Source organism: Haemorhous mexicanus, chromosome 1, assembly GCF_027477595.1.
Source record: "Haemorhous mexicanus isolate bHaeMex1 chromosome 1, bHaeMex1.pri, whole genome shotgun sequence".
NCBI lineage: Eukaryota > Metazoa > Chordata > Aves > Passeriformes > Fringillidae > Haemorhous > Haemorhous mexicanus.
In genome coordinates this window covers 58,269,297-58,297,197 of record NC_082341.1, presented here as the reverse complement: position 1 = coordinate 58,297,197, position 27,901 = coordinate 58,269,297, and the positions used below count along the sequence as shown (strand labels likewise).

Below are 27,901 nucleotides of genomic sequence, written 5' to 3'. Positions count from 1 at the left end.
CTGAATTTATGTAATTTGCTTTTTCTGACATGTAAATTGACTGTATATCCTTAACCTTATCCTTGAGAAACCACTGGCAACACAATTGAGAGCTTGTTATTTAATGTAGAACTATTGATTTGTCTGCAGTCAGTGAATGTATAAAACTGAAATACAAAAACTATTTGACAGAGCCTTTGCAACTACCTTCAGTCTTGACTGCCATGGCATGTTAGGAGCAGGGATACAATTATAACAAAACCTATTCACACTAAATATTTTTTCTTGAATTTATTTTGTTACCTTATGGACATACAGTATTGTGGATATGTTGATTTCAAATCCCACCTCAAATTCTGATTTTACGTAAGTAATCAGTGGCCTCCTGTCTGCCAGCATGAAGTGAAGTCTCATAGAGTTCACTAATGAGTCTTTTTTCATATTTATATGTAAGTGAAACTCCTGAGAATCATGATAAAGCTCTGATTCACACAGCTCATATGGTACCAATTTATTGCCTGGCTTCAGATTTTTTAAATCTCTCTGGCACTGCGGGGTTATTACAGTAAGTTAGAAAGACAGGTACTCTAAGTATGAACTTGCTGTTAAGATCTCAGAAATACTGAGTGCTCTTGAATTGAAGCTTTGATGAGAAATAAATCCTTCTTGTGACACTTTTATGCCCTGTAGAGATGTGGAAGTGTGAGCAACAGCACCTGGCAAGCAAGCTGTCTTCTTTAAAAGCAAGCAAACCAGCTGCTCATCAGGTTGGAGAAGGATTTAGCAGGAAATAAAAGTCTACTCAAATGTTCATAGCTCAGATCTGCAAGAGAAAACTCATACTTTATGGTTTGTCCTCTGAATACAGAGAAAAACTATTTTTATATCTTCTGTATTTTCAAACACTGTGAGGAGTTAATTTTTGAACAGGAGTAATTTTCAAGTGAACAATTTACTTAGCAGATTCATTTCTGTCCATATAATTTCTCTCATTTACAGAAGGTAAGCAGATAAGTAATTAAATAAACTTATGGAGGACAAACAAAATTTATTAGAAATAGTCTCTTTCAGGATACAGTAGGGATAGGATCTCTGGACTTGCTTTGTATCAGACTCTTCTTTCCCTATTTTTGTATGTGCATCAGACAGATTATCTCATGTAATAAGTCTCAAATGAATCTGCTTTCTGGCTACATTAATCAGTTTTAGGCACATTGAATAGATTAAAAATTTTTTACCCCAGCAGAGCAGCACTAACCAAAATGTTTCTGACTCTTCAAAGTTCTAGACAGGAACTTTGAAGAGTCCGACAAGAATTGTTGGGCATCAAGTACAGGTGAGGTGATGCAAGGCTGGAACATTTAACTGTGTACATAATTTCCAGCTGGGCAAGGTATCTCTCCTGATCCCTTTGGAATGTAATTTTTTTAGTTTAACAGCTGCCTAAATCAGCCAGCTAGAACTCCATGCCATACTTCCCCAAAATAAAAACATTTAATACCAGAGAGACACCAAATTATAGGTCTTTATTTCCTTCTAGCTGTAGGAGAAATAAATGCAACAGCATGAAAGACAGGCACACACATCAATATATACCCCTCCTAAACTCTTAAAGCCTGAAAAGAGTTTGGATGTACACCTATATATGTTTTAGGTTGTTTGGAATTTTTTGGGTTTTTTGTTATTGTGAATAATTTGGTGACAATTCTAATTCAGTGCATTCAGTGTTATTCTGGATACTGCGAGACTCAGTCAAATGACATTGTAATGCACTGAAAAGTTTCCTTTTGATACCTTGAAACAATAATTGTCAGGGATTTATTTTATTATTCAGGTAGATAATAGTGTGATGACTACCACCCTTCACCTTTTGGCTAGGTTCCCAAGGAAACGTCTCATTTTTATACTTCATTTGTTATTGGTTTTGGTTTGCTTCTTCTGAACTAACAAACCCAGATTAATGTCTCCCATCCACCTGACTGTTCTGCCAACAAAACTGTTCTTATACCCTGCTCACAATCTCCTTGTTTGCAGATGTGACAATCAGGGAATGGAAAGAGAGTTCTGTGGTGTCCACAGAGAGAAGGCAGCCTGGAAAGTGACTGCTTCTTGCAGTGCTCCCCTCAGTTATAAATAGCATGATACTATCTCAAAGTTTTGTAAACTGTGATATGGAGAGATGCAGTTCCTACCTGTGCTGTACCAAAACCGAAATAAGCCAGAGGTATGTGCCTTCAACAATACTCTCTGTCCCAGGCTTATGTCACACAAACACTTAGGCATCTGCTCATCTTTGCAAAACAGCTCTTGCAATTTCACTGGACTGCAGGGTAAATTTAAATTTAAAGACATCCTCATTTGCAGACTCAGGACTTACAGAATGATATTATTTGCATCAGGCTTCACTACCATTTAAGATGCTGTAGGGTATCCCTCCTGGCTTCCAGCTGCTGCTCCAGAATGGCACAGGTTTATCCTAAGTCCCACATTATCTATCAGCCCAGATGTCTCTGATGCCCTCAAGCATCTACAGTGACACCTGTATTAGCCCAGCTGTCATCACACTAAAATGAGGATTTCAGAACAACATGACTTGATGCAACAGAGGCAGCGAAGAGCTTTTATTAACTCCTAGGAGTGCGATCTGCAGGCAGAGACCCATCTACTGTACTTTTTATTTTCTAAATAGCACCAATCTTTTCAGAGGACTGGAGACCCATCAAAAACCAAAACGCTGCAAGGTACAAGTGATGGAACCAAGCAGCTTACCTGCAGTACGATGTCCCGTCCGTTCCGTGTGACATTAACGGTGTGGGGCTGGCCATTGGCCATGTTCCTGTGCTCAATGTCAATGTTGTATGGCTCTTTGGTGCCCCCGAGGTTGTACCGAATTTGCAGATTCCCTAGTGAAAAAGAAAAAATGTGAAAAGCACCCTCAGGTATTTTGATCTTTATTCACCAGCTATTTTCCCATCTTTATTTTCACATACAGCTGTTATCATTTCACACTTAATTGCTCTCATAGCTGGTCTCTGCAGTAAGAGAAGAGCTCATGTTTGGGATTATAAAGTTATTCGGCCGAAACTGCCTCTAGTTTATAACCCAGAAGTGTGACAATGACCAGCATTTCCAAACCACAGTGTTTGTAAACACTTCAGACTGCAAACCAAACAAATTGGAGTTATGCCTTGAACAATATGGACAATTGGTTCAAAATTGAGCACATCAAGTAACACTTTATTGTTGAGATTATTATTCTTGCTGCAGTAACATTCTATGAAATTATACAAAGCATAACATTTTCTAAAGAATGAACCATTGACATGCATTGAATAAAGGCAAAATTACAACAAATTAGCACTGACACATAATTCACACATGGGACTTTCTTGCTCTTGCATTTAATTGTTGTTGATGAGTGACCGTCTGGACTTCCATGGAAATTTACTATTATATTGTGAAATAAAAACCCGAGGTTACATTGTTGGAAAAGTATAGTCAGGAGTGGCTAATTGATATTCATAACATACTGCCAGACAGATTTTTCTTTTCTAAACAAAAGTGAAGTGTCTGCTCTTCATAACGCATTTAAATATTTGATTAAAAGGAAGAATGCTTGAAAAGCAAAATGCAGCCCCTACTCTTGATGAAAAATGGAAATACTCTGGCCCAGAGGGCCAGACTTAGACCTCTGCAACTGCAGTTTAGTTGTGTGGTGTTGGATTTCTGTCATGCACGTCCTTTCTTCCCCATGAAGGGAAAAAAATGAGTGGCATGTAGAATACTCATATTATTCCATAAAAGAGAACAGTAGTAAAATCATCCTAATTATGATTTTCATGGGGCACTAAGGCACTATTTGGAATCAAGTATATTTAGTTCATATAGAGTTTTAATACTGTAGCAGCAAATGGTCCATATCCTACCTTCATCCATCACCAAAATGTTTAGGACATTATATTCTATACTGCATCCATATTTTAGTCACTTCAATGAGTATCCAGATTTTAAGAACAGTACACTACATTTTCTACTGACTACTAAGGATATTGTCAGCTCAGCTATTCAGGCGCCTTCACGTGGATGTCTACTTGTCCCCACCACAATACTGGCTCATGGCATGGGTCTCATTGTTATAGCAGGTTTTTGGTCTCTTTTGTTTGGTTAGTTTTGTTTTGTGAGAGAGGATTGGCTGAAGAACCGTCACTAAACTGAACAGTTACATCAGTACCAGATCTAGTAGAAGCAGAATGAAGGTTCAGGTTTCTAAGTGCTTTACTTTAATGTGACAAGGGTGAAGAGACTTTCTCATTAGTTCAGAGCTTCCCCTGAATATCAGCCTGGTATTGTCAATTGTGTCTTCGATGGGAGAGCCCGGAACAGTTTCTTACCGGTGGGGTTCACAAGTACAGCCATGAAGTCCGGGGTGTAGGAGCTGACATAAAATAAGACACAAGGGGACTTGGTGGTGCTGAAGCTGAAGCTGAGCTCTTCCTTGTTCAAGCTGAGGTCAGGTGCTGTGATCTCAGGATCTGCAGAGCTCAAAAGTGTCCGGCTAACTAAATCCTTCGCGCTAGTCCCTGGGGAGTGGAAGTTGTAACGGAGCCACATGCCTTCTTCAAAAAATGCTCCTACATCTTGAACACAACAGGAAAAGGAGAATGAAAAGAAAAAAGGTAAATTAAATGTGCCAGCACCTTTTGGTTGAAACATATTACTGTGACTTGATCAGTATTAATCTGTGCATGTTACTACTGCTGTGCTATTTAAGCACAATATTTAGGTCAAGAGCCTCACCTTTTTCCTTCGAGAATGAAAAGAACAATCTTCATTTTATTGGTGGGTACTCGGATTCACAAAGCAAAGGAAATATTTCCTTTGGGATGCACAGAAAGCCTCTGCCTTTATCTCATATCAGTACTACAGACAAGGATAATTATGATTTAAATTTATTATCATTAAAATTTTGAGGTAAATAATGCTTCAAAGAGGGATATACAAAGAAGGGTGGCTTAAAGGACACAGTAAACAAACAACAGCCAAGGAAAAGGAAAAACAGCAGTTCTGACCACCAAAATTGAGTGGATTTCAAAGGACCATCCAAAGGAATAATGACAATTCCAGCCCCTGAAAGGACTGGACACAATGCTTGTAAGTTATCCACTACTAGCACAATCCTTCATGAGAATTCCACAACAAGGATGCCCTTATGAGAGATAAAATTAACAAGGGAGTTTGACTCAGCTGGGAACAAGAGCCAAGAGATACTTGAAGTGTAGATGCCAGGATGTGCTATAGTTTTCAAACCAATCTGAGACAAGATGTGCTGTTCCAACACTCCTGACAGAAAATACACCTCCTTTTGACAGAACTAATGCTTTCAGCTGAAAAAGCACTAGTAGTGCTTCCCATAATAATGCAGTCCTGCCTCTTCCTCAACATTGAAATCATAATTCCAGGCTGATGTTCTTGCAGCAATGCTGACTTTGATAACCTTCTACAGGAATTACTGCACACTTGGCCACCACTGGTATCATCTACTTCCCTGGGGATCACTTGACTGACTTCCTATGGTAGTAATTTATTTAGAGACATCGTGGTACTGGATCAGCTGTGCTGCCTGGGAGAACATTGAGAAGGGAAACTTTTAAGTGATATGTGAACCTGATTAAGATGGTGTGTCTATGGACATTTCATAAGTTATTAAATAATGATTAAAAATATTACAATCATAACATATGGGTACTGTATTCAAAGAAGGGCTGTAAGAAATACTTAAGGTCATAAACAGTCTTTAAAAATAAATCTTTCATTGTCTACTACCTTTCTACATGATGCAAAGTTGCCACAGTTTTGTACAAAATTGCCCATCTAAACAAGAAATTTATTTTTATTCCATTTTAACGTATTGAGTCTTCACACGATCCTAAGCAAAGGCTTTATTTAGAAACACACGTTGGAAGATGCTTATTTTTGAAGCTTTACACAGACACAAAGCAAGTCAGGAATGAGCCTGCAGAATTCATTCAGAGTAGCTGAGCAGAGAATAGGTAAGAGGATTGGTAAAATTATAAAATTATATTAATGATTCTTTCCAGAATTTTACTAAATCTAATGCTGGAAAAGATGTTTTCTTGCTGTCAAATAAAAATTCTCCCAAAAACAAAATATCACAGCTGCTGTCACTAAATGGACATATAAAAACAGAGCCAAGCTGTGGTCCTGAAGTGCTATAAATATTTTTGATCATTCTGATGGATTTATAACTGCAATTTTATAAGGGAAAAGTTAAATCACCCCGAAAAAGTTATGGGAGAGGCAATTTCATTTAACAACTATATTTTGCAGTAGTCTCAACTTTAGTGCTCCTGGGTTAAAAGTGAAGGGCCCTGTAATGAAAAAACTTCCCCAACTCGTGATGCCCTCTGCCTCTAACAGTGGTGGGAGAAACAAGCGTTAGCAGGCAGAAATTTAGCTACTGCTAAAAGCAGCAGCTCCAAGTATTTGCAAGATGGGCCTAAAAATATCCTTGTGACCGCTAATTTATTCTTCAGCCCCTGCTTCTGGTTGACACAAGCTGCTTCTGGGGCAGGTGCCCTATCAATTACGCCGGCAGAGCTGCCGGCCGTGCCGGGTCCTGCCGCTGCCACTGCTGGTGGGGACTGCAGCCCCCGTGGAGGATCCACACACGCACTCTGCACACTGATGCACAATTATGTTTGCCTCCAGCCTGCTTACTGCTTGTCACGCCTTTCATTTCAGAAGTAATCTTTGGAATTGCCTGGTGCTGTGCTTGCCCAGGGCCTCACGCTCTGGGGATACTGGGACCTTCTGTCCTGACCTCAGCACTGCTCTGGGGCTGAACTGGAAAGTGTGCGAAGCATTTTTTTCAGAGCTGTAAATGTTATAAATTGCTATGGTAAATGTTCATTACTACAAAAAAAGTTTTAAGTAAATGGTGCTCTCTGAAATGGCATTCAGATTATTCTGCAGTTTTGTGAGGTGAATTTGATCATCCTTGTGGGTCCCTTCCAACTCTCAATACTCTGTTCTGTGACTTTTTATTCCAAAAGGGTTTCACGATGGAGCAAAGAATGTTCTGTGTGTTTAACTTGATTTGTGCTGAGAAAATAATTTTCAATGTAGCTCTATTATTACAGGCATACAGGGTATTGTAATAAAGCTTGAAATTCTCCTCACATGCTCATCACCTCTTTTAAAAGGCAGGATAAGAGGAAGGTTCACTTTGGCTTTGTGAGTGTATTGGGCCTTCAATAGGAATATATTGAATTCTCTCAAGTTTCAGCTCATCAAAGAGGTTGATGCACATGATTATGTACTTTACTGAAAGAAGCTGAAATCCTTGCAGCAGGACTGCAAAGTGCGCAGCAACTCACAGGAGCAGGTTGCTAAACTATTAGGAGGTACCAAAAATATCTAAAACATAACTTTCCCTATCTTGAATGCAGGTACATGACTTGGAAATGCCAAGGGCTGACCAACGAAAAAGATACCTTCTTTTTAGGTCACAAGTGGTGACCTTGAGGTTTACACTTGAGGTCACAAGTGTAGCATCCTCCTGAAGTTGTCTCAGAAGGAGTATGGAAGTCCTTTACCCAGAAAACCATTCAAGCTCCCTGAATAAAGAGGGTAGAATGCAGCCCAAACCCTGCTGCTGAAATGTGAGGGAAGTTTCCATGCACAGCTCTCTTTTCTTCTGTAATATTTGAAATGCTATCTGAACAGATGACTCTTGGGAAACCAGGCATAAAGCGTAGTAAAGATTGCTCTGCAAAGCGCCCTTTCAAGGCAGGGACCTTAGGGAAATGAATGTGGTGGTAACAGATCTGTTTTCTTCAGAAAATAACACCTATTTTTACGCCAACATACAGTGCAGTCACTCTCTGTTGACAGACTCCTCAAATATAAACACTTTGGGCTGGCTTTATAGAGAAACCCAGAACAGGAACTGCGGATTGTTAGAAACAATTTTATTAAGCAAGGTGTGTGTCCCCAGTGTGAATGGCACAAAACTGTCCATCTTCAGTTTGAAAAGGTCATCCAAAACTTCCAAGGAAAATGTACATGTACCCATAACTGACAAAGTTATTTTGAAGGTCATGATTCTTTGGTCATCACCACCGTCTCCCTCTCCCCACTCAGCTACTCTTTTTTTGTGCTCTCTTATTCTGTCTGGGATCAGGAGTATTGAAAGACTGGAAGAAAATGCCAAATAGCAATGAAAGTCCCCATTTCTCCTACAAATCTTGCAAAGTCTCATTACTTTTCTGGGCTGGTGATGTAGACCTAAGAAAATGTAAGTAGAAATCTGATTCTCCTCTACTGCTTTTTACATTAGTGAAATGCCAATGTTGGTTCTTCTGTTCTTAGGTAGTGATAATGATCCTGTGAGCCATACAGACATGTAGAGAACTTGTCTTTTTTCTCCATAACCTTTTTCTCACCTCTGAAAAACCCTGCCAGCATGGCATAGTTGTGGCTGAACACAACTTCAGCAAGATTTTCTATCTGGGTGCATAGGTATAAGAGATACAGAGCTCAGCAGTCTTTACAGCAATTGGGTTTGCTCTATGCTGACAGTTGGGATGGAAATGTTAATTGGAATTGTCATGAATCAAGTACCAGATATTACTCCTAATAAATAAAGAAACTGCAGATCTGTGAAGCTGCCAAAAAATCCCAAACCAAAATCTCAACCCCCTCAATTTAAACACAGGACCTTTTCAAGGGTAGCATTATAAGAAGTGGAATCTCCCTTCTTTAGTAGGATAGCTCCCACTGACTCAAGCTGATGACTCAATTTCTCATAGTTTCCCAAGTACACTAGATCAGATTTCTGTCACCTTTTACCTGGAGACCAAGGAGGAAGTAGTGCTGGTTATTTATTTAGTGGGCATAACAGGGCATACCTGCCTTACAGAAGGTGGAGACAAAATCCTGGAAATTACGAAGCCTGGCAAGGACATGAGAAATGAAGAGGGAAAAGACTCTCTTCTCCTTGTTTTACAAAGCTGACTTTCTACAGGTGTTAGCATGTCCCATCTGGGGTTCCTAAATGCCTCTTTGGCCCTGCTCAAATTCAGTAAGTTAAAATTATTAATCTGTGATGCTGCTTGCCAGTCCTTAATGCTATGTCTTCTCTGCATGGAGTGGTAATATATGTTATGAAATAATTCATACTTATAGAGAGAACGTATTTTATAAGATTGTAAAATCCAAATGAGCCCAGAGGCAGATGTCTACTTCGGAATCTCGAAATTTTCCTGAAGGTGGCAGGAGAATAATACCCCGTTTACTTATGAATAGATGTGGCCAGTGCAATGATTGCCGCTCTCTGGAGTAATTGGAAGACGCCCAAGGATGATCATGGCCCAAGATCATGGCCCACTGGTCATGGCCCAAGATCATGGCCCAACTGGTACCATCCATGGAGATAGCAGAGGTTGCCAGAAAGATACAGCTGAATATGCGACTTCCCCTGACTCGATCAACACCGGCTACCGCTCAGGAAACAGCGATTGTCCAGCTCTGCACAGTGGAAGAAACTCTCATGCATATGCAGAGTTACAAAAGAAAGTGGGACTCCTGTGCCTCAGGCATAAAAATCTGTATAAAACAGCCCCGCTGGAAGCGGCGTTGGTGAACAGAGGGAGGTCTGATGCGACAGAGGATGGATCTAGGTTCACCCAGCGCTGATCCCGGGCTTGACTCTGTCTCTTTGGCTGTGGGATTTTGAGGACCGTATTTTGGTCGTGGAAAAAAAAATAAAATTCCAAATTTGATATTTTGGTTTTTCAGTTGATCATTTATAACAGAGTTCTGGGTGTGAAAAGCAGATTTTCAAAATCCTAAGCAAGGACAGTCACTGGCAACGTTCTAACACTTGGTGCATTTACAAAGATTCTTCAGACAAGGTAGATGGTTGAATAAACTCTCTTTCTTTTTGCACAATTTCCTTTCTTTTTTATTGATTTTACACGTAGTCATGAATATTGACTATAGATTAACCAGAGCTTGCTTGTTCATCTTATGGTAAAAGTTGTGCTTGGGAGCACCTAAAATTGCTGCTGCTTCCAGACTGTGGTCACAAAGACTGACTTGTTTGCTGAGATACCTTCTGGCCACAGGGCATCAGTAAAGGGTCAGAATCTCACAGCTGTTGATCTGGGAGAGAATTTGAGGGCCCTGAAGGTGATAATGCTTACCATTCATCTGATTAGCTTACTCAACATTTTATTCTACCTTCAGGCACATTTAGTGTGCAGTATCAGGAAGTGGGGATTTAAAGCTATTGCTCTACATCCCTTATTTTCTGACTACTCTTACTCTAATAATCTGTGATGCATATTGGAACTTTCCATCAAAGTACAGCAATTGCTTGTGGGCCTCACTAGAATACAAACCTAGTGAGGACTTGCTACTTCTATATGAGTGTATCAGTATTCAGCATAAAAAAGGCTTTTTTGAACTATCAGAATCAGGGGATATACGAAATAATATGCACCAGTGAAACTATGGGGAGTGATCATAAATCCATGCAAAGATTCCCACTACCTTCAGTAGAACAGGATGAGTGCCACAGGAGATGTGCTTTAGCCACCTGGTTCATGACACTTTCAAGCCTCCCTCCTCGATGCCAACAGGTAGATTCTGCCAGGAAGCAGTTTAATATGCTTAAACAAGGCTGAGCTCTGAATCTGCTTTTGTACTAGCCCTGCAAAGCAGGGCTTTATTTCACTTTTCTATACCTGGACAGAAGTGTGCATGGCACAGAGAGCCTAAAAATGTCAGGAAAGTTGCAGTTGCAGTTCATTCTGTACTGATTTGAAAGTATGATAGAAAGTTGATCTGATGTCTGGGACAACAGACTCAGAGTAAGGGAATGGCAACAGGTGCCATGTATTTTCTGTCAGATCTAAATTACAAGCCAGCTCCATTTCTAGTGGAAATATCCATAGTGGTTAAAAAGATAAAACCTAAACACCAACCTTTTCCATGCCACCATCAAATAAAATTGGATGGATGAAGAAAATGTGATGTCAAGTGTACAATAGAGCAGATTTCATGATTTCCTGCCAGGGAGTCTGTGGAGGTACTCTTTAGAAACCTCAGAGATAAACTTGCAGCCTTGCAAGAGCCATTTGAGTAATATTAGAGACTGTCATTTGCTAATTTCACAGTGTTCAGAGCAACAGCTTTGACAGGTGAGACCTGGCTTCAATTCCTTCCTGTACTACAGGTATCCACTTTCAATTTGAGCAGATCCTTCCTGCCCTCCTTTGCTTCCTGCATTACCATGATAAAAACACCTTCTCACATCACAGAGCTATTGTAAGCATAAATGCCCTATCGTCTTGTGAGGTGCCAAAACTATTTAGGCAGCATGCAGAAGTATAAATATTGCACATGGGAGTCTGGTGTGAGAACCCAAATCTCTCAGCTGCCTTTGCATAGGCATGTAGCAGCCACCAATGTTGCTGAGGCTGCTCTACTTAACTTTCACAAAACATCTACATTCAGTGAGCAATGACACTAAAGCAGGCCTGTTCTACTTTTCTGACCAAGAAAGTTCATCCCATTTTCTGAGCCAGGACTAATTATTTTTCTTTTTAACTTATTCCCCTGATTTATTTATTTTCTGTGTATAAAATAAGGAATTTGTGCTTATTATAAGCAGTTTATTATGGATGATAAGTGAGCTTGCAATAATATAGTCAGGTTGCTAATCAATTTATAACCAGGTTGATATCTCTTTAAGATAAGTACAATTGGGAAGACTACTATTTAAAACAAAACCCATTGTTTCTTTCCCAATGAAAGAATTGTTGCACTGAAGTGCAACTTTCAAAGCACGAGAGCATAACTGTGAATGTTTAAAAAAGCAATATTGACAGAACTGAAGAATGGAATAGCTTTAGAAAGTATAGCTAATTTTTGTGAGTATATATATTTACCCAAAAGAGGTTAAAACCTGAGTCCTGAAGTATGATCTACAGGAAAAAAGCCTGACTGCAGCATTCAGACTTACCAGAGTGGGAGCTTGACATTAACAACCTGAGGAAAACTTCTCATGTGACTTTCAGCTAACAGACCACAATCATGTTGAAAACAGCAGAATTTTTGGGATCTGGGAGGGAATGTTGCCTTGATTTTCTGGGTTCTGTGACTCTGAACTATGAAAACTAAGAAGATAGTTACCTTAAAACACTCTAACAATCACCTCACCATTACTCTCAGCAAAACAATGCAATGTTTTTGCCAAATGAAGGGACTGAGTGAGTCTAACCAGGGCAGAATTTGGAGTTGATTGAGTGTCAGTCTGAGAGTCGGTGGGAGGGTGCAGAGCTGCTGCCTCCTGATATGCCTTGCATCCACTCAGCATAGTAAAAAGCTGTTTTTTCTCTCTGAGACATAGAAAGGAGCAGGAAAAGAAGGAAATCTGACTGTGACAATGCTACTTGTAAGTGCTTCAGGGTTCATACAAATATAAAAACAAACATGAAGGAGCTCATTTTGGGCATTGTCTTAAGGATTGCAAGAATTCACACTGAGAATCTGAGTTTTACTCCAGAGGAGAAAAGAAAATAGAGTGTAGGATCTCCTTGCTGTTTGTTAATGCAAATTCAGTAACTGCAGAGAAACTGGAAAGCTTTGAATTTACCCTTCCAGCATACCTGAAGGCACATGAGTCATAGCACCAGCTATTTAATTTTTTTTTTATAGAAATTTCTTTTTGGCCTCACTTCCTGGTGGGCGTAATTTCTTCTCCTACTGTTGTTCCACTGCATTTCAATACCAAAGGAGGAATGCTTTCTCCCTGGGGTATGTCCCACATCAGAATTCTGCCACACGCCCTGCATTTGACCTTTGCTTTTTATTTTTATTTTTTTGTTTAGAGGGAGGAAAGAGTTTGTTTTTTAGAGGAACAAAAATTAATTGTTTTCTCAGAAATGCTTTTATGATGATAGGACAGCTGTGGGAGAAAAAAAAAGAGAATTTATGCTTAAACAAAGGACAGGGAAAGGTCAGAAAGCAATCTGCAGGATGGCAGAAACACTTCAGCTATTCCTCAGAGCAATTTCTCTGAGCAATGAAAGAAGTAAAACCAATTGCATATGCCTCAAATACAAAACAAAAATACAGTTAAAATAGATGTCAGACTGAATTTTCATACTTCTTTTTGTCCTCGTAAAAAAATAGTGTAATTTCCAGACCACTAGAGCATCACTCACATTGTGGTGTGCTGCTAATAAGGCTGGACACAATGCAATTTCTTGTCAGTCATCAGTCAGAGGCTCTGAGGACAGATTTCATCAGTGAAAGAATTCACAACATGTGAGGCCTGCTTTTGTTGTGAAGTGTGCTTTATTACCCATGAACCACTGTATGGTGATTTCCTTACAGTAATGTTTTTTTCCCTTTGATTTTCCCATCTCCTCTGCTAGAACTTTCAGTATGTAACCAACCCCAAGAAGTTCACTGCAGCCAAGTGATTTCAATATCAAAATGAAGCCTCTGGATAAGGAAAGTTTCCTGTGGCAAAATAAAATCAATGGGAAGAGAAGTCTTGTGCCACCTTTCCCTCCAGCTGAGTGGCACATTTTTTTTGGTAATATCTCATAATAATGGTTTGAATGAGATGTCAGGCACTACTGATTCTCAATCAACAGATCTATTTGGCCTGGAATATTTACTGAGAGGAGTGAAATAATGAAATCTAATCCTAGACTATCCTGCAAAGCACTAACCATGTTATTTTCTGGCAGCCAATGGGAATTCCTAATGAAGGTGACAAAGGAAAATATTACTGCTTGCCTCATATTAGACTTACCCAGCATTACAGCAACAAACAGCATACTGTAGTGCAGGTTATAAAAGTGACAGAGCAATATTCAACTCTGTCATTATAAAGAAAAAAAATTATTGAAAACAGATCATACAGTATTTGAAAACATGTTCATAGATGTTTCAATGCTTTTACAGAAGGAAAAGTGCCAAAGTGTTGATGAAAAAATGGATTAAAATATAAGAATTACAATCTCTTCATCAAAATAAATTAAAATATAATTTAGGCATCATTTTATTTTACAGAAAAAAAATCCAAATTTCCAAAACCTTTCAAATTTTTATAAATTTAAATTATTTTTTTTTAAAACTAAAACTGACTTGGCTATTTTGCTATTACTCATTTTGCAGTTGTTTTGTATGTTTGCCCTTTGTTTCTAGAAAATGTATTCATTCTTGTCTCATAGGCCAAGAGGACACAGTACCAAATTCCAGAAGCTGCTATTAGAAAGAAAGTGGAGGACTCTCTTCTTTCCCATGTCTAGGAAGCTTGACAACACTCATAAGTTGTTCCAGTGCTTTACTTGATTTAAAAGGCGTAATGCAAGTTAAATTGACAATGTAAATGTAATGGGCTGTAAATGAATTCTTCCAAAGACCTCATTATCAGCATTGTTTGTTACAGAGATTTTACAATTATTTCAATCATAGGATGCCCCAGTCTGTTTTGTGTAATTTATCCTCTAGCTTTTTCCCCAGTATCCCATTGTTCTTTCTGTAGGGAAGCCTCATGAACTCACCCACGTTAAATCTCACTCGGGGATATTCTGGACGAGTACAGCAGTCTTCAGCACTAACAGATAGGAAATTGGCAATTTGAACCTTGTACCTAAGATCTAAAGGATTTAGAGAGCCCTTTTTAGTCTGGAACAGATTTGATATTGAAAGCAGAGATCTGATGTCATGTTTAAATGGCACAACACCGTATGGCACAGACATCCCTGCTCTAACGAGTACTTTTGCATGAGCACCAGCTCACAGCAAGTTTCACTGCATGCCCAAATTATCCCTGTCAGAGCTCCAGGCCCTTGGCTGCACTGGGACACTGATAAGGAGAAGAGTATAACATATATTATATTACTGCCATTGCTATGGAAGTGCATACAGGCCAGCCAACATCAGGGTTTGCCTGTGTTAGGTGCTTAATTATTCCCAATTACTATTATATTAGTGGTATGCTTTTATTCTGCTAGCTCCACATCCAGGAAAAATGAAACACTTTAGCTTAGAGCTAGTTTTGGTGGAAGGTTGGGGCTTACCTATCCATAAGAGGAACAAACCCCTCACAAATAAAAGTCAATGTGGTGAGTTCTGACAATATAGAAAACGCTATGAAGTGAATTCAGTGAATATGGCATGGCAGTAATATTTTTTTTTTTTTTGTATCAACACATGATCCATGAGAGATTGACCTAATTCCAGCCTGAACAGGTTTCTCTTACCATATAACTGCATTAATGAACTGAAATACTAAATATGCATTACCATTATTCATGACAAATCATTTGCTGAATTAACTGAAATTACTGCATTCACATTCTCAGGAGCTGCTGTATGTACAGTCCTGAACTGAATGGACATGTTTTATGAGTTGCTTTTGAAGCAGCACTGCATGGTGAAAGCTGATGAAATTCCTGCATGCAAGCACAGTGGAAGCCATTACCTAGAGAAGCAGCTGCTTCCCTTCTGCTGCGCTAGAAATACATAATATTTATTGAAATTTAAAAAATAATCATGCCAGAGATTCATCCCTATCTGGTGATGTAAATATTTGGTGATATGAAAACAATCCCTTGGCTTTTAGAAGAGGATGGTCCAGTATGTGAGCAACATCATCAATGGACAAAGCTTTGCTGTGACAGAATGAAATGAAAGTGAACATACATGGGTAAAAATGAAAGAGACTGAAGTGTGTGGGGAGGAAACGCAGCCCACAACACAGCATCAGGTAAAAAGGCTGCCTATTTCTGCTATAAACTTTATACTTCCTACAAGCGTGGCTAAAAGAGAGCAGGGTATAGATACTTGCAAAATAATTCTCAGATTTTGAATTGGAAAAATCCATGAGAAAGGGTTGAAAACCAGAACATCAAAGGCCAGGTGCTGTCCCCTACTGCCAAATTAACTTCATGAGGGGGCTCTGGTGTTTGGTGACTGAGACTGCCTGCCGGATTCCTGGTTCAGAGAGAAATATAAAAGCAGAGGAACACCTTATGAGACTACAGGTTTCTTTAACATCAGGGATACTGATGAGAATAGCCTTCACATTTTTATCTGATACTTTGAGAAAGCTTTTAAAATTATTAGGCAAAGCAGTGGATAAGACAGTCAAAAAAGAAAAAAGAAATTAGTACTTTCCTTCTCAATTTTTGTTGTTGGATCCCGCTTTTTCTTGCTCCTTGACTTTCTTTCTCATGCAGACCCGTGCCTCCGCAGTACATTGTTCTCTTATAATCATTGCTTTTAAAATTCCAGAACATATTTTAAGCATTTCCAACGGACTGACATAAATGTGGGAGTTCTGTGCCTTCCCTTATCCCCGCAGGTTCAATCCCTAACCCAGTCTGAGGTACTAAAAGACTTGATCTACTTACGGATGGATAAAATTTTTAGGCCAAGTGTTGGCCTCCCAATATATGAGATATTAAACCCAAATGTCATACCTAAATGTCTGAATGACTAGGTAGCTTTTGTTTAAATCCATGTTTTTCTTCTAAAGAAGTTACCATGACATTGTGCTAGATGGAATTTGTGGTTATGCAGTTCAAGACTAAGGAATACCCTCTGCCAGACCTGCTACTACTACAGGCATTCCTGGGGCATTTTGTTGTTGTGTTATTTGATTTAAACATGCAGTCCTCATAAGAGGTGTGGCTTTAAATAACCACATTTAAATATACACATGGGTGTATTGTTTGAATTGTATTAAAGCAAGAAGTATTAAACAGGATTTACTTGTTTATTTAATGAAGCTGAAACATCGATTCCATAGTGGTTTTTTCCCCCCACCAGGCAAATAGTTCCCCCCCACTCTGCCTCCTGCACCAAGGCTTTAACCTTTCATTCAGAATGGCCCGTCATTTACCTTTTATGCAGAATGGCCCATCGTAGGCAGTTTTGGAGCAGTCACAGGAGTAGCCATTGTATTTCTCCACGCATTTCCCCCCGTTGGCACAGTACATGCCGTAGCTGGTGCAGTGGCCAGAGCAGCCAGGCTTCACCCCGGGCGTCACCTTGGCCCTCTCCTCCAGGTCCAGCGTCACCCCGTTCATCCTCAGGGAACGAATGCAGCCCAGGAAGCCTCGCTGGCCTCCTGCAGCACCTGAGAGGGAATGTTGGACTGTGAGACAACACTGAATGGGTTTCATTGCTGTTGCTTCACATGAAATATCCTGCTAAGCCTGTGGTAACTTCTTTATAATTGCCTTGTCCTAAGGACAAGTCAGTGAAACCAAGCCCTTTGATATTATACCATTAGCAAGCATAAATAGTAGTTTTCTATCAATGCTTGCTTTATACTAATTAGACATTTGGGATTCTAGCCCTAGAAGATTTCCTTTCATTTCAACTTCAATGTTTTTAGAGATAAGTGTGGAAGAAATGAGCTTGGCTCAACTGCTAAGGTGTAGCCTTTCTCTCCTAATGATTAGTAATGGTGGGTGCTAGTAATAATGCCATAATATATGTGCAGTGTTACATTTTTCAAAGTCACAATGGGCAAAGAAAAAGGGAGTCAAATCTCCATTCTCAGTTACAATAGAAAATATTCACGTTGATTTCCAAGAAACATCATGTATGCTATTTAGTTATCAGAGCATAGACTAGAGGATGGAACACTGAAAAACTACATTTGACAATCTGGGTTGAGAAGGTTTTTTATAGCAGGTAATAAGAACTGTCCTTTTTCAACCCGAGTAAACACTCACTGAAAAAATGTGATTTCAGCTAGGAAAGTCTTATCTGAGGCTGGATTAGAAACAACAATCAAAAAAATCCCAAACTGAAAAATGCGAGTAAAAAACGAGTGCTGGCATCTTTTCTGCTCATCCCTCCTCTCTTTGATTACTGCAGTGCTGCAGGTGCCAGAGAGTCCCTGAGGAACTCTGAATGCTCATCACCACAGAGCACAGAGGCTGATATTTACCTGAGTGGGAAAGAGGATTAAATACAAACCAGAGAGTGCTGCTTCAAGCCAAGTACCAGTAACTGGATGATTTGGAGTAGGAGCAGGCAAGGCTTGGTCTCTGCTGAGTGCACATGGCGTGCATGGTGTTCTGGTGTGATTTCATTCTATGTACACTCATATATACTGCAGTGATGAAAAACTTTCTTTCTCCTCTCAGTGACCCTAGGACACAAAGTCATCACCCCTCAGACCCTCTTGCTCACCCAAAGAATAGATATTTATTCTACAGAAAATGGAAAAGGAGGCGCCAAAACAATTCTTGTTCAGCATTACCCTCCAGGGCCCCGATATTCAGATATTCATTTTGGGTACTCCAACTCAAATCCATTCTAGGTCTGACTCCAGGTAAAGTTTAAAGCTGTTTTCTGGTATGTGTGCTCCAATCACCAAGTTATATGAAATAGATGTAATTCAGAGAGAAAAAAAATCTGGTGCAGATTATGACATTCATTTTTTTGGCAATAAAGGTGCTATATATTTCAAAACATTGCTGGTGTTACAGTCAATTCAAAACTAACAAATAAAATCATCATTATCAACAATTCTGAAAGAACTCAGGCTAGGAAAAAAATATGCCATCTCTTCCTGTTTACAGCAAAAGGCTTGGTATTTCTTAAAGGTTAAGTGTTCCTCTTTTAAACAAACTTTATCTTTCAGGTTATTTTGAAACTGCCATTTCTAGGATCACAGCAGCAAAGGAGAATCCGAGCTTGTAAATAACACCTGCACATCTGGTGACACATTATGCACAGTTTGCAGTGACACTGGGGTGATTACTAAGGCAATGAAAGCTTTAAACATAATTTTAATTCATTTGAGTTGTTGAATGCTGACTAACATGGAGAAAAAAGATAATTTTTTTTTCTCTTTTCACTTCCTTTTTGTCTTTAAGAGATATCTAGAGAGGTATGAAAGTGCTTTGCTCAACGTTTCATGCAGTTCTGATTCCAGCTAATGGCACTTGGCATGTCAGCTCTTTGCAGCCCTGTGGCTCACAGTTGGAGAAATACAAATGCTGCTGGAAGAGCCTGCCCCAAATGTAGTGGAAATCAGTAGCTCCAGAAAGCAGCTGGACTAACTTGGTTCCAGGGAAAGCATTTGTGTAACACTGTGTGGTGATTTCCTACATCAAATGGGTAAATAGCCCACGGGATTAAAGGGAAAAGTCTGCAGTGAGAGCTGTGAATGCAAAAGTATGACCAATGATCAAATCTAAAGAGGCTGGAAGTGCTGCTGGGGCTAGGATGGGCACTGCAGGCACATGTGGTCCTGGCAAGAACTCTGCAGAAATTTTCACTTCTCTGGTGAAAAAGTGTTTGTGTGTCTGGGAAGAGACTCTCGGCAAAAACTCTCAGGAGTTTGGCACTGCAGTCTGCTGGAGGCACTTTTAGCCAGGAGATGCAGGTGGAGAGAGAAAAAAAGGACAAGTTTCTAAGGCACAATACTTTTCTCTTAGTTGATCTTTGTATTTCTGTAATTATGGGTGTTTGCCCTTTTTTTTTTCTTTTTCTTTTTTTTTCTTTTCCCCCCACTTTGCTGTCCCACAAACACTCGAGGTGCACAGCTTTCCACATTCACTGACTGCTGCTGGCAAGACACGAGGCAAAGAATGTTCATCACCGTGACAGCAAAGCCCGGCTGCCTCCTCTGCGCCTTACCAACATAGAGCTGGCTGTACAATTCCAGCCGCGTGTGTCCCTCTGTTGGAGCTTTCCGGACCTCCAGGGGTAGCTGGTCCACCTGCAGGCTGGCCTGCTTGACATTCCTCTCGGCATTGACCCGGTGCCATTGGTCATCGTTGAGCGGGTTGGGCGATCTCACCACAATTTCCACCGGCCCGTTTCCCACGTCGAACGAGAAGGACACCTCGGTAGCAGCTGAAATAGCAAGCAAGAGATGTCCACAATCTGTTTGCGGTCTTTGCCAACATGTTCATTACACTTCCCAAAGAGTAAGGAGTCCTATCAGAAATGTGCACTACTAAGTCATCTTTTCATCATCTATTCATCTTTCTGAATTTATAGGCACGTTCAGTTCCTTCCAACTTGAGCAGGAGTTTGACTTTTAGAAGAAGTCAAACTTCTTGACTTTGTCAGCAGACCCTCAACCAATTGCATTAATCTTTGCACTCTGCAGCCTTCCAGTTTACATTTTTTAATTTCTTTTTTTTTTTAAGGAATAAGCATTTTGATGAAGAAATGGTGGAGGAGTCTAAATTTTTGTTTTGATTTTGAGGGGTAATTAATTCTTGCAGTGAACTAAAAATGCTGTGGTTAAGATGCATGTGACAATTTATAGCTGAAAAAGAAATGGATCTTTAGTAAGTGCTCTGTAAGTCCTACAGTGCTCCGTTTAGATTGTATGATTAAAACGATGCTTAGAAATTTTGTGAATTTCCATTAAGCCCTACTAGTCATTCCTTCAGGTCATCCTTGGCAAAAATATAATTGATAACTATTACTGAATGTTGAATGTTTTTAATAATATAGAATTTATTTAAATAAAGTCCTATAATTATGACTTTCTTATTGAGATTTAGTTTATATATCTTTGGGCTGCAAATTCTATTCTGGTGGCAAAAGATCAGATGAAAGGGTTAAAGGAGAATGGATTATCAATTACAGCAATGAGAATACCAAACAGAAGTAAAGACAACCAAGAGTTCAATTTAATTTGGTTTCCTACACAAAATAAAAAAGCCAGAACTCCCTTTTAATTCCCTTCAAAGATCTTGGGTCCCCAATTAGGGTCTAAGTGTTCCAGTACAGCTGTGGTTTCTGCTTAGGTTGAATTGATAATGCACTAGTATAAAGCTCTTGTTCAGCAAGGCTATTAAACTGGGGTAAAAGCACCACTCCATGTTCATTATCACTAAAAATGCTGATAAATAGTGTGAAATATTTTTGTACATGACCTAATAGATTTTCACAAGGTTATATCAGATTGACTTGAAAGCATTTTAAAGAAAATTGAATGGATAGGAATAAAGTTTTTACAGAAAATGTGCTTTCAACCCAAATATAATATATAATTGATTTTTTTTTTCAAAATTGGCTACTTCTAAAAGAAAAAAAAATGAAAAGCTTGTTCTTGTTGTTCTTTCTGTTCTCCACTGAATAAAATAATTTGTTGAATAAACTGCCTTTTATAAGCTATGGATTTAGTCTGTTTGTCCTTTTGCACTTTACAAGGCACAAAATCTGTACGAGCCAGAGCTTGCTGTTACAGAAATAAAGATATTTACTTTTAGTGTTATTATGTTTTGTAACTTCAGTGGTTTTGTCAAGAAACCCAGACAAAGTAGGAATTAGAGTAAAACCTCTCCTGTACTTATATTGTTTGTTGTGTTCAAGTCTATTTTCAAGCGTGTGTTTATAATTCTCCTTTAATTTTGCTTTGAAGAACTGCCTCAGATCTCTTCACTGTCAGGCTTGAATAGTTTGCCAAAAGCTGTCTGTCCACAGGACTGTAAAATAAAGACCTATTAGCAGACTTTTTCTCTTATTCTGAGGCAGCTGATGTCAATATTGCTACTGTGTACTTTGTCAATGTCAATATTGCTACTGTGTACTTTGACTACTATCTATTCAGAATTTTTGAAAACCACCACAAGAATTCTTTGTTGTTTGCAAACTTTTGTTCTTGTGGATAGAAGTATCCCTAAGTCTTTAAAAGGAAGTTGTTCTTCTCTTAAAAGGGAAAGTGAAGAAAATTGGCACATAAAGATATTTCAAATTGAAGCCCTGGCCCTGCATAATCTAACTTTATGCATGGCTTTAAATTAAAATTTGTGTCACGGACTAAAAGATATGTGATTAAATTTGTGGCTTTCTGAGAAAATCAGTCCCTTTGAAATTAGTACCAATTGTATAAATTTATATTTTTATATTTTATTTTTATATTTAATCTTATAGTTAGGGAAAGAATAGCTTTCCAGCAAAATCTTCTCATCATAGGCCATTTTCAGTGCATGTATCTGCTGAGATGCTGAAAGTTAGAGAAGATAACACTGCACCTATGGACTTTCTGATCCTTCCTCAACCTACCTAAAAACACGATTCCCATACCAAAGGCGAGGAAAGGTATTTTCTAGACTGATGGACTGAAAAAAGCCATGAAATATGTCACTGAAAAAGGTTTCACAGATGGGCAGAGGCTGCAAATAGGATGTCTCACATACAAGTTATGTTACTGGTTCTGACTCTTCATTCTTAGTTCCATTTTCAGTCTGGGGAATAAGTACTTTCCAACCAGGGAGACCTCTAAGTAAGATGACAGGTCTTAACAGGAATGGATGAATATCTGACCACAGGCACATTAGTCAGAAAATGAAGACAAGAGAAATTTCACACCCCCAAAAAATGAGACAGGTAGCCTGGTGACAACTGACAGGCAGAAGGCTGAGGTACTCAACATTCTTTTTGTCTCAGTTTTTACTGGCAATTGCTCTTCCAACATCTCTTGAGACCCTGGCTCTCAAGGCTGGGGGAATGAAGAGTTCAAGGATGGGTTTGAGCACATGGTGCTGCCCCCGCTCCTTCTTTTTCCCCTATGCCAGCTTTTCTGCTGAGCAAGGTGTTGTTGTTTTGGTCAATGATCAACTGTCCTGGCTGTGTCCCTTTCCAACGCCTTTGCTACCCTCGGTCTCCAGACGGGGATAGAGAGAATGGCACTGTGCAAGCACTACTAGCAGTAGGCAAAACCCTGGTGTGGTATCAAAGCTGATCTAGGCACAAATCCAAAACTCACCACCATATGGACTGCTGAGGAGAATACTAACTCCATCTCAGCCAGAGCCAGTACAACATCCAATTTGTTCAGAAGTCAGTCCAGTGTAACTTCTTATATAAGAAGACTGGCAAAGGTTTGCCTTTTTTTTCTCAGTATGTTGTACTTTTCAGGCTCTGTCTACACATACAATCCTTGTGTGATATAATCTTTTTTACTCAAATGCATCTCTGATTGATGTGACAGTGGTATTATTTTTTCAAACATTTGAATAGGGAGATTGAAAAAATATCTAACATACTTGTGCATATATGAGTATTTATTCAGAATGACTGACCCAGCACACAATTTTTTCCCACAAAGATGTAGGAAATGAGCTGCAAAAAAAATGACCAGAGGTTTATACTGGTGACTTTTTAGGTAATGAAGTGAATTTTCCTAATAATAATTTTATTTTCTAGTCTACCAAATACCGTAAAACTAAAGCCAGTTTTTTTAAGAAATGAGAGTAATAATCAGACTTTAAACAAATGTCTGAAATTGCCTAACTATTCAAAAAAAAAAAAAAAAAGGTAATGTGGGTTTTAATTTATTCAGTCAGGACAAGGTTTTGTGATGAAAATTTCATAAAATCAAACAAGAGTGAATTTTTTGTGTATTCCTACTACATAAATTCACTCAATACACTGAGGTTTGTAGCTTAGTTTTACCCTTTCTGTGCCTTGTGCAATTACATATAATTAAATCTGAACACGTTTCTCTCATTGTTTCAATTTTCTAAGGTCTCAGGATGTTGTCAGCCATCTGTTCAGAACACAGAAGAGCAACTTTGGCAAACAAAATGCCCTTCTCACTCTTTGTTCTGTGTTGTTTTTAGCTCTATTTAGGTCTCATCATTTCCTCATCTTAAATCCATGAGGCATTTGCCCATAAAAATGAAGGGGTACAACTGAACCACTGTGCAGGAAGACCTGGATAGGGCTGGAAGAGTGGACTGACAAGAACCTGTGAAGTTCAGCAATGACAAATATAAGAAGGTCCACAAAGATGATCAAAGTACTTGAAAGCTTGTTGGAGGAAAGCCTGAGAAAACTGTGTTTAGCTTTGAGAAAGAAGGCTCGGGAGAAACCATTTCAGCATTGTTCTGCTATTTAAGGGGTGGCTACAAAAAAGATGGAGACATTTTGGTAGGAAGTCACATGGAAAAGATGAAGGGTAGCGTGTGCAGGTTACACCTGGGGACACACAAGAGTGAAATTTTTCACAATGAGAACAATCAGCTACTGGGATAATGTTTCCAGGGAAGTGGTAGGTTCCTCTACACTGGACACTTCTAAGATTCAGCTGGACAGGGTGCTAGGACATTTTGTCTAGACTGTGCTTCTTTTAAGGAAGGTTGGACCACATGGTCCTTGAGGACCCTTCTAACCTGGCACACTTTGATCTGTGATTCCATGATTCTATGACTGCATTGTCTGTAGGAGTCCATGCTTCCTGGGTCCTTCCTTTCAAGGCTTTCTAGAAGATATGCTTTAGTTAAACATAAGTTCTGAGGGTCAGCTGCAGGGGAAGCAGCACACATTTCTATGTCCTCTGGTATGCGCAAGGTCAAGTTACATGAGCTGATAGATGTTTCTGGCATTCAAGATCTGTGACCAGCTAGATCTCCCATTTTTCTTGAACTCCTTGTGTTTCTAGTATCTTTTTCTCCCCTGCTTTCTAGTTTGATCTTTGTTGATGAATTTCAGGCTAGGAGCTCCAGTTATAATGAGGCTGCCAGCAAAGAAAGAGATGTTAATGGATGGGTGGGTACTAGATGCTAAGCAGTAGGTGGATGTTCTCAAGACACATAAACTGGGAAAAAAAAGGAAGAGGGATTACAACTCCTCTCTCAACCACCTCTCTAATGTACGCCCATCTCTCTATTTCTCTCCTTCTCCCCCATTATGCTTTCTTTGAAACATGTCCTCCCTCATACTTTGTTTCTCTTACATCCCCTGATGTATTTTTATACCCTTCAAATGGAACTGACTGATGTTTTAGTTGACTTACATCAAAGGGATGAGTTTCTAACGTCTTTAGAATCCTTTTGAAATCCCATTCTTAGAATATAAATGTCATGTTACATCTAGAATCAGAGTTCACTCACTTGGCTGTAAAATAGCTTACAACCATAAACTATAAACTGTAAACTGAATCTGCCAGAGAGATATTTGCTCTGAGAAAACAACAGCTTGAAAATGTTGTAGCTCTGTAAGGGCAACATCTGCCAAACTTCTTGGACAGTTTGTTTGTAGATGCACCTCTGACAAAGGGCTCACTGTCTGAACCTGCAGACAGAATTCAGTGAAATGATTGAAGGTGAAAGAAAACCTAATAAAAAGAGAGAGATGATAGATATTTCTGGAGCTAGTGGTCTATACATCTTTATTTAAAATCTATCAAATGGTCAAGATTATCAAATGGTCAAGATCAGGTCTGATATATGAAGTTATTGGAATCCTTCCCACTGCCTTTAACAGATAGAAAAGAAGACTCTGAATAGAAAAATAGGCAATCTAGGATTTGAAAGCTACTATCCTGTCCACCCTACCCACTTATACTCAGATCTTTGTGTTTAAAGATAGTTTCACAATGTCATCTCTAAATTGCCTTCCCTGGTGCCCTCATTTGCACAGGACTGAAAGAGGCTGTGCCAATGCTGACATGGAAACAACATTAGTAGGTTGTTCCTGGCTGCCAGAAACAGGTGAGAAGGGCTACAGATGCTACCCTGAAGTGCCATATTGGAACACAGGACCTGCTTTAAGGAGGCCACTTCTCAAAGGACACGACTTAAAATTAAAGCTACGAAAGCAACATAACAGAGAAAAATTGTTGATCCAAGTTGCTTGACTGCAATACAGGAACTACTGCATAGCTTGGATGTCTGTTAATAATCAGATGGTTGTCAAAAATCATAACTGTATTTACAATAATGGGACGAAGCATCTGGATAGCTTCATCATTTATCTAATTCCCAAATGAAAAGTCCATTTGAACTAATGAGCAGAACCTTCATTCATTTGACCAAATGACAGTGTGCATCCATGCCCAAGACTTCAGTGATCCCTGAGCTAAGTGCCAAATGAACCAGCTCTGGAAGCTGCACAGCTGCATCAGCATGATGCTGTGCCAACAGTAATTAGTTCTAATGAGAGACTACACTGCACTGAGGATCAATCCCAGCATAGCTGAGTGCTGATTTATGTGGACATGCTATATCTTTCTCAGAAAACACTCAGTGATCTCTCTAATATAGGGGTTCATTGTACAGACAAGACACACTCTATATTTGCCTAGGGGTTACAGGTAAAATAAAGAAAAATCATGAAACTTGACATTCTTTTGAATCTTATGCAGTCATTTACATAAGTGTTGAGAAGGAAAAAAGGGTGAGTGAAGCTATTGCTTTGATTTAATATTATATAAGATCCACTTCTCATGTGTAAATCTACCCACAAGATACAATACAAGTGAGGCTCATTGTGTCTCTGAACCTTTAGAACAAGCTGATATTCTGTAGGGAATGAACAATCCATCTGTGTCTGAGGGTCACCAATGTAACGAGTGAATTGGGGACATCAAGACTGGAGACAGACTGAGCTGAAGGGATTGATTTCTTAAGTTGTAGATTTCATATTTTCCAGATTCTGTACTGCATGAGTATATAACTCTGAACTTCATACAAAGGGTTAGCAAGTTCTCTTTACAGTTTAGGTAGGCAAAACAACCCTTTTCCAGCCCGAGAACCACAGACACTATTGCAGCTTTGGGCCCAAAAAGTGTCAACAACAGAGAATTGAGGAGAGCAATCTGGGAGGATGTGATTTCATAACCTGAAGCTGTAATTGAACAATAAGCCCCAATATGTAAAAGGACCAAAGCTTATAAAAGTGTGAAAACATGTGACTGGGCATCCATCTTGGGTAGAGCCACAGCTGAGCTCTTGTACTGCCCAGGGTGTATCCTTTGAAGGCCTTTTAATAAATACCTACTTTATTCCTTCAACACTGTCCAGCCTCTGTTCTAGGTAGCCTCTCAAGGCATCAGGATCATGCACAGGTGGATTTTGCAGTCCTGAGATATATGGATCAGGTAAGGAATAAAGTCAGGCAGACTTTAGGAAAGCAAACTTCCAGCTCCACAAGGAGATATTTAATAGGGTTCCCTGGGAGACTGCCCTCAGGGACTGGGGAGCAGAGTAGATCTGGCAGATCTTTAAGGAAGTCCTCCAGAGAGCACAAGAGCTGGCAATCCCCAGGAGCAGGAAATTAGGCAGGAAAAACAAGAGATGGGCTTGGCTGAGTAGGGAAATGCTGGTACAATTAAAGGGAAAGAAGCAAATGCATAGGCAGTAAAAACAAGGACAGGAAGCCTGGGAAGAGGACAGGGATGAAATACAGCTGAGGAAGGCCAAGGGAAGCTGAACCTGGCAAGGGATGCAAGGAATAACAGCAAGGGCTTCCACAGGTCTGTTAATCAGAAAAGGAAGGTCAAAGAAGGTGCACCCACCCCCAAAAACAGTGGTGGAACACGTAACAATGGATGAGGAGAAGCTGAGATGCTCAATACCTCTTTTGCCTTCAAGTCTTCAATGCCAACCTTTCTTCCCGTGCCTCTGCAGTGGATGGACAGCAGGATGGGGACTGGGAGAGCAAAGAACTTCTCACTACAATAGAGATCAGGCTCATGACCATCTGAGGAACCCGAATGTCCATAAGTCTATGGAACCCAAGGAGATATTCTCCCAGAGTCCTGAGAGAACTGGCTGATGGTTAGTCAGGCACAATTTTCTCTTGATAAAGCCATGTTGGCTTCTCTAATCACCTCCCTGTCATGCATATGCCTTGACACAGCTTCCAGGAGGATCTGTGCTATGATCTTACCAGCCAGAGAGTTAAGGCTGACCAGGAGTTCACAGGGCTCTCTTCTTTGCCTTTTCCCAGTCACTGGAGACTTTGCCTGAGTGTCATGGTATTTCAAATATCACAGAGCATAGCTTGGCAACTACAGTAGCAAATTCTCTCAGGACCATGGGATGCATCTTGTCAGTCCCAGGGCTCTACGCTCATTCACGTTCCTCAGGGAATCTTGAAGCTG

General features: G+C 39.6%; 1 protein-coding gene across 1 annotated transcript in view; it reads right to left on the bottom strand.

Annotated features, from left to right (window-relative positions):
• CNTNAP2 (contactin associated protein 2) overlaps nucleotides 1-27,901 on the bottom strand; it is a 1,014,330-nt gene that overhangs the window by 69,738 nt on the left and 916,691 nt on the right. Inside the window, exons 17-20 of the mRNA XM_059850210.1 lie at nucleotides 19,690-19,908; nucleotides 16,931-17,167; nucleotides 4,371-4,616; nucleotides 2,749-2,882 (exon numbers count right to left, since the gene is read on the bottom strand). Coding sequence (XP_059706193.1) covers nucleotides 2,749-2,882; nucleotides 4,371-4,616; nucleotides 16,931-17,167; nucleotides 19,690-19,908 — 836 coding nt within the window. The remainder of the gene's footprint in view (nucleotides 1-2,748; nucleotides 2,883-4,370; nucleotides 4,617-16,930; nucleotides 17,168-19,689; nucleotides 19,909-27,901) is intronic.